The 6,231-nt window shown below is 39.2% G+C and overlaps 1 protein-coding gene across 1 annotated transcript; it reads left to right on the forward strand.

Annotated features, from left to right (window-relative positions):
• The first annotated feature begins 933 nt into the window (after positions 1 to 933).
• Positions 934 to 6,008, forward strand: LOC131299495 (xylan O-acetyltransferase 1). Its single transcript, XM_058325060.1, has 6 exons — positions 934 to 1,100; positions 1,135 to 1,791; positions 1,917 to 2,088; positions 4,742 to 4,941; positions 5,052 to 5,210; positions 5,315 to 6,008. The coding sequence occupies exons 2-6, from the start codon at positions 1,283 to 1,285 to the stop codon at positions 5,661 to 5,663; spliced, it is 1,389 nt and encodes a 462-aa protein (XP_058181043.1). The 5' UTR covers positions 934 to 1,100; positions 1,135 to 1,282; the 3' UTR covers positions 5,664 to 6,008.
• Positions 6,009 to 6,231: the final 223 nt, after the last annotated feature.

Below are 6,231 nucleotides of genomic sequence, written 5' to 3' on the forward strand. Positions count from 1 at the left end.
CACTTCATCCAATTGGCATTTGGTAAGAAGTCCCACTTTTTGTTCGGAGTATAATTTACCTTTTGGATTCTGGACGCATCCAGAACAAGTCAATCGCATGGGAAATGGAAATTTTGAATTTTGTTTGACAATCACTGATTCAATTTCTAGATCAACCAAGGCCCCGCCCCTGATGCCATTGGCTATAATTATCAACAACTAATAACTAGAAGAGAAAATCTTTCTAACGGATGGTTCTTTGAATAGACGGTCGAGATTACGCGGCTCCGTAAATAAAAGATTCACGAAGCTGTGGATAAGGCAATCTCAACTGAGTACGTACTATTTTCCAGAGGGAAAAAAACCATACGGGTAGTGCACAAATTCAAACTTTTCACAAGTTTGGAGTCTTTTTGTCAAATGACTCATTTCTGGAAACTCCTCCAGTTCCCAAACTTGTGGGTTATGAGCTTAGTCATGCACATAATCCACCCGCTCTCAATCTATGCATTACGCTCGTGCTCTCAATCCTCACTCTCACGGATTTTAGTAGCTTGAAATGTGTTTCAAAGATGTTTTTATACTTGCGCTCACGCTTACGTTATGTGCGTACATGAATTATTTGACCAACAACGCAACAGTGACCGCCGTTCTAACCAAGATATTAAATGAAAGATCATAATCTGCACACTCATGTACAGAATAGGTGATTACATATACACACACCACTCCGTCTCTTCGTTAAATCTAGCAAGTAAAAACACGTGCATACAGAATATAATTGTTGTTACAATGTAGAAATATGTATCGTTCAGACTCTTCATATGTACAAATTCTGCGTCTGGCACCCGTAGGAGCCTATAATATAATTACACAAAAGATATCCTTTCCTAACAGACACACTAGTCGGTATTGAAGCACTCTCCCACACTTCTTCTGTTCCTCAGTCCTCACAACAAAGAAAAGCCTTAAAAGAGTAAAAGACCGAGTGCTTTAGAATCACTCCTCTCTCTCTCTCTCTCTCTCTCTCTCTCTCTCTCTTATTTTTCTAAGACACAAAGAGCTGAACGAACATCACTGAGAAAGGATAGCAACGCTTCATCAACCAATAACCACCCCAGGTTTTTTTTTTTTTGATCAGCATAACCACCCCAGTTTTCTCACCAAATCTAACTAAACTAACCTAATACTACTCCTCCTTCTCCTCTCTCCTCCATGTTCTTCTCCATTACATTTTCTTTTCTCTCTCTATATTTCCACCTCTCTCCTCTTTCTCGTTTCCCCACCACCCTCCCTCCTCCCCATGCAGCCACCCCGCCGGAAAACGCCCCTGTTATCCACCGTAACACTCACGATGAAGCACTCCGGCGGCAGGAAAAAAAACAATCTATCTCTATTCGTGGTAGTCTTCTCCATTTTCCTCTTCGGATGCTTCATGTACAACGAGGACGTGAAATCGATCGCGGAATTCCCGTTTTCAAGACCCAAAGCCGATGAAAGCAGAGAAGAACAGAGCAACCATGTTCAAGAAACGATCAAGAACGACGCAACGGTGAATTCGAGAACCGTGGTGGAAACCCAAGTGGAGATTCAGCTACCGATAGAGGAAGATGACGAGGAGGAGGTGGAGTTGCCGCCGGAGGAGTGCGATTTGTACACGGGGGAGTGGGTTTTCGATAACTCCACCCACCCGATTTACAGAGAAGATGAATGCGAGTTCTTGACTGCTCAGGTGACTTGTATGAGGAATGGAAGAAAGGATTCACTCTATCAGAATTGGAAGTGGCAGCCCAGAGATTGCTCTTTGCCCAAGTAAGAACTATTAATTCACTTTATGGGTTAATGATTGTTCTTTTTTTTTTTTTCCATTGGTTTCTGCATCTGTATTTTCAGTGATCCTGTTTTCTACGAATTGCTGATAAGTGGTTTTGTTGAAGGTTCAAAGCAAGATTGTTGCTTGAGAAACTGAGGGGAAAGAGGCTAATGTTTGTTGGGGACTCATTGAATCGGAACCAATGGGAGTCTATGGTTTGTCTGGTGCAATCAGCGGTTCCGAAGGGCAGAAAGAGCTTGAAGAAGACTGGTTCTCTATCTGTTGTTAGACTTGAGGTCTCTCTCTCTCTCTCTCTCACACACACACACACTTGCTTTACCTTCCAAAAAAGCTCACTGCACTAATTGATTTTGAAAAGTGATTGATTGGGGTTATTTTTCTTAAGCACAATGATTATGTTTATTCACATTGTGTTCTTTTTTTTGTAACTTTGCTCTGTTTTGATCTTGAATTTATCAAGCGACATGCAATTAAAAACTAAAAAGTCTTAACAAAAAAAAAATTTCGCTTGCGGGATGGAACTCCTTCCTTCTCCACGCGGTTGTGAGTTGGAACCTGCTTGCGGTAGTAGTAACTTGATGTAGTGCGAGTGAGCACCCTTGTGCAGCTTGCGCCCTAGTGGTGTTGTGGTATGGTGAAGAGTTGTCCTCCAATTAAGTGGTTACCTCGTAAGATCGCCTTCTAACCAAACATTTCACAATGGGTAAGAAAACCTTTATGGTCACGTTCAAAAAGGGTCGCTATGCCCTGGCTATGACTATCTTAGGTGCCTGGTCTCCACGAATCCTATAGGGTATTGTCCCTTTCTTTCCTCAAAATAAGAAGAAATAAATAAAATAAAATAAAAACTTTACTACTTCTCTTTTAGATAGGGTTGTTAGCCGAGACCGGAAAATCGATCGAAACCGGAAAAATCGGATAGGATCGAATTTTTTAAACCGGTTGAATAATTTCGATTCGGTTCTGGTTTATAAAATTTTATAAATCGGAAAACTAAATTCGATCCGGTTTATGTGTTTTAAAAACCGGTCGAAACCGGATCACTAAATATATATGTATAATATACACACATACACACACATATATATTATATATAATTGATCATATATATACGGGGCGGTTCCGGGAACTCTTAAAAAAACCCTCAAAATCTTAATTTCATAGTTCCTGATCAAATTTTGATGATCCGAGCCGCTCAATGTGTTTAGAACGTGATTTTAAGGATGCCCGCAAGAAACTGGCAAAAAAACTAACCGGGAAGGACTTGATTTAAGCAGTTTTTTATTGAACCGTTCAATAAAGTTCAATAAAAAACTGTTCAGATGAAACCCTTCTTAGTCATTTTTTTTTTGATTTCTCATGAGCACCCTTAAAATCACGTTCTGATTACATTGAGCGGCTCGGATCATCAAAATTCGATCGGGAACTTAAGGGGTTTTTTTTAAAGGTCCCTGGAACCGCCCTGATATATATATATATATATAAACTGTTTTTATGGATTTTTTTTTAATGTATTGGGCTCAAAATTGATCTTTTTTGTTAGGCAAAAAAAAAAAAGGGTTGAATTATGGATTTTTAGTTAATATTTTGTGGGTTGAATTGTAAATTTTTTGATGTGTTGGGTCCAAAATATGACCCATGAATGAAAACCAGATAAAAACCGGTTGAGCCGGTCGAAACCAGATCGTTTTATCATATTATCTCAACCGGTTCCGGTTTGTAAAAATATCAAACCAGATAACCGATTTCGACCGAAAAATAATCGGACCGGTACATATCACCCCTAGAATGCATGCCTTTTTCCTACAAGTAATTAGCACTTCCTTCGTCCCTTTTCTAAAGTCCAGCATTTCATTTCAAATTGTCCCTTAATTAGTGTCAATTTTGTAAAGTTAGTAGGTAAAAGTTGGTACATTTCTCATTTTGTCCATAAAAGTAAAAATTGGGGGATGGTGTTGTACAGTGGTGTGCGCAGCACCGTGCTGCGCACCTCCAAGCTGTCGGATCGTGCATCCGACAGCTCAGATCTCATCCCGGCAATGAACGGCTCTCGATCGTTGGTGCCGAGATGATATCCGAGCCGTCGGATGCACATGCATCCGACGGCTCAGAGGTGCACAGAATGGTGCTGTGCACCTCACTACACAACACCAACCCAAAAAATTAGTGAGAAAATGTAATGATGATGTTTATATAGAGGATAAGTAAAGAAAATGAAGATAAAGTTGATATGAAATGTGTAATGATAATATTTTCTTATTTAGTTGAATTTACAAAGCTAGACACTTAAAAAAGAATGAAAAGAATAGTAATTACTGTATTATCAGCAAACCTTAAATTGTAGGCCTTGACCATTACATCAAGTCGGCAGCCCTCAGAGTTGATCATGTGATTAGGGATAGATTATATCCCGGGACCATATAAAATTATTACTAGTATTTGTTTTATTCAACCTGGTCAGAAAACTTTTCCAAATCACAACTTAATTTTCTCAATTAAAACCAAGAGTTGGTGAAAAGTATTGCTCAGTTAGTGTCGGATTAACGTGGAGCGTGCATGTTCAGCTTAGATCTCAGCAATTGAATAGCCAATTCCACCTAATAGTTGGTGAAGATAACCCAAGGTCAAGAGGGCATGAGAAAAAGATGCAGATAGCATGTCTGAGTTCTACAGAGGTCAAACATTCCAAACTTTGGAATCACTAAAAGATTTATTTGTTCGTTTAACTTCAAGGCTTCAAAATTAGTCGAGGTGCGCATAAGCTGGCACGAACATCTCTAATTATAAAAAAATGTAGTTGGTGCAAAATGTCGTTTCCTTTGGAACGTCTCACCCACTTATGTATAATAATGGTTGATTAGATGGGGGATGTTACTTAAGAAATGCTCCTAAATTAATCATTTGATTCTTTAATATGAAATTTTGCAGGATTATAATGCAACGGTTGAATTTTATTGGGCCCCATTTTTGGTGGAGTCAAATTCAGACGACCCTAACATGCACAGCATATTGAATAGAATCATAATGCCTGAATCGATCAAAAAACATGGGAAGAACTGGAAGGGTGTGGATTACCTCATCTTCAACACATACATATGGTGGATGAACACTTTTGATATGAAAGTTTTGTAAGTGCCATCTCTATTTTACCCACGTTTAATATGATATTAAAACACGAATTTTTGGAGAGCAAGTGGAGTTGAAATTTATTTTCACCTTTTTGGAATGATCAAAACAGACGAGGATCGTTCGACAAAGGGGCCACAGAGTACGATGAGATCGATCGACCGGCCGCTTATGCAAGAGTTTTGAAGACATGGTCTAACTGGGTGGACAAATATGTGAATCCCAACCATACCACAGTCTTCTTCATGAGCATGTCTCCTCTTCATATCAAGTAACACAATATCCACTTTCAAATTGTTACATTTTTTTCATTTCTGTATAACCTGCCAATTATGACAATTATACTAATCTGAATGCTCAAATTGAAAACAATAGGAGCTTGGATTGGGAAAATCCAGATGGGATCAAATGTGCTTTAGAGACCACACCAATTCTAAACACGTCGATGTACCTAGACGTGGGCACAGACCGTCGACTCTTTGTGATAGCAGATAACGTGACCCAGTCGATGAAAGTTCCGGTGCATTTTCTCAACGTAACCACTCTTTCTGAGTACAGGAAAGACGCACATACTTCAGTCTATACAATTCGTCAAGGGAAAATGCTAAACGATGAGCAGAAGGCAGACCCTGCCACGTATGCAGACTGTATCCATTGGTGTCTCCCAGGCTTACCCGACGTGTGGAACGAGTTCATATATACCCGTATCATCTCTCGATCTTGACACGTGGACCACCCATCATTTTTTGTGTTTTATCCTGCAAATCTCTCTCATTTTGTGTTTTTGCTGTTCCCTTTTAACCTACTGTAACCCTTCTATTTGCAAATGTCCTAGTTTTTTCTTTTCTTTTATTTTTTGAAGATTCCAATGTTGTAGTTTGGCTAGAATGCTTGTAGGGCCGGCCCCATTTTTTGTTCTCCTAATGAGCCCAATTGGCTGAGGTGGCAGTTGAGTAAAGGTGCTGTTATCAGCCAATTAGGGCTAACTTTGCACATGGATTATTGGACACATCCCAAATGAATTGTATAAATAAAGTGAAAACATACAGAATTGTAAGTATTACCTAAACATCTCTAATCAGTTGAGTTTGTTTTCTGTACTGACCACTTCATATTTAAGTCAAACCAATACTGTGAAACAGAGGACTTACTTGACTATGCATTAAAATGGCTCTGAGAATGTTACCCAAACTGCTGCCTTATGATTACCTCGGAAACCTACTAATCTACTAACTCCCAGTTGCTGATGTATACAATATTGGCAAAAGAAAAAACATATACCTCGAAAACCA

This window comes from Rhododendron vialii, chromosome 9a, assembly GCF_030253575.1.
Source record: "Rhododendron vialii isolate Sample 1 chromosome 9a, ASM3025357v1".
In the NCBI taxonomy this organism is placed as follows: domain Eukaryota; kingdom Viridiplantae; phylum Streptophyta; class Magnoliopsida; order Ericales; family Ericaceae; genus Rhododendron; species Rhododendron vialii.

What these genes read in the sequence shown, in the direction of transcription:
- LOC131299495 (XM_058325060.1), top strand. Translation starts at nt 1,283, where the DNA reads ATGCAGCCACCCCGCCGGAAAACGCCCCTGTTATCCACCGTAACACTC. An exon ending in TATCTGTTGTTAGACTTGAG is followed by an intron (nt 2,089 to 4,741) that starts GTCTCTCTCTCT and finishes GAAATTTTGCAG; the next exon opens with GATTATAATGCAACGGTTGA. An exon ending in ATGTCTCCTCTTCATATCAA is followed by an intron (nt 5,211 to 5,314) that starts GTAACACAATAT and finishes TGAAAACAATAG; the next exon opens with GAGCTTGGATTGGGAAAATC.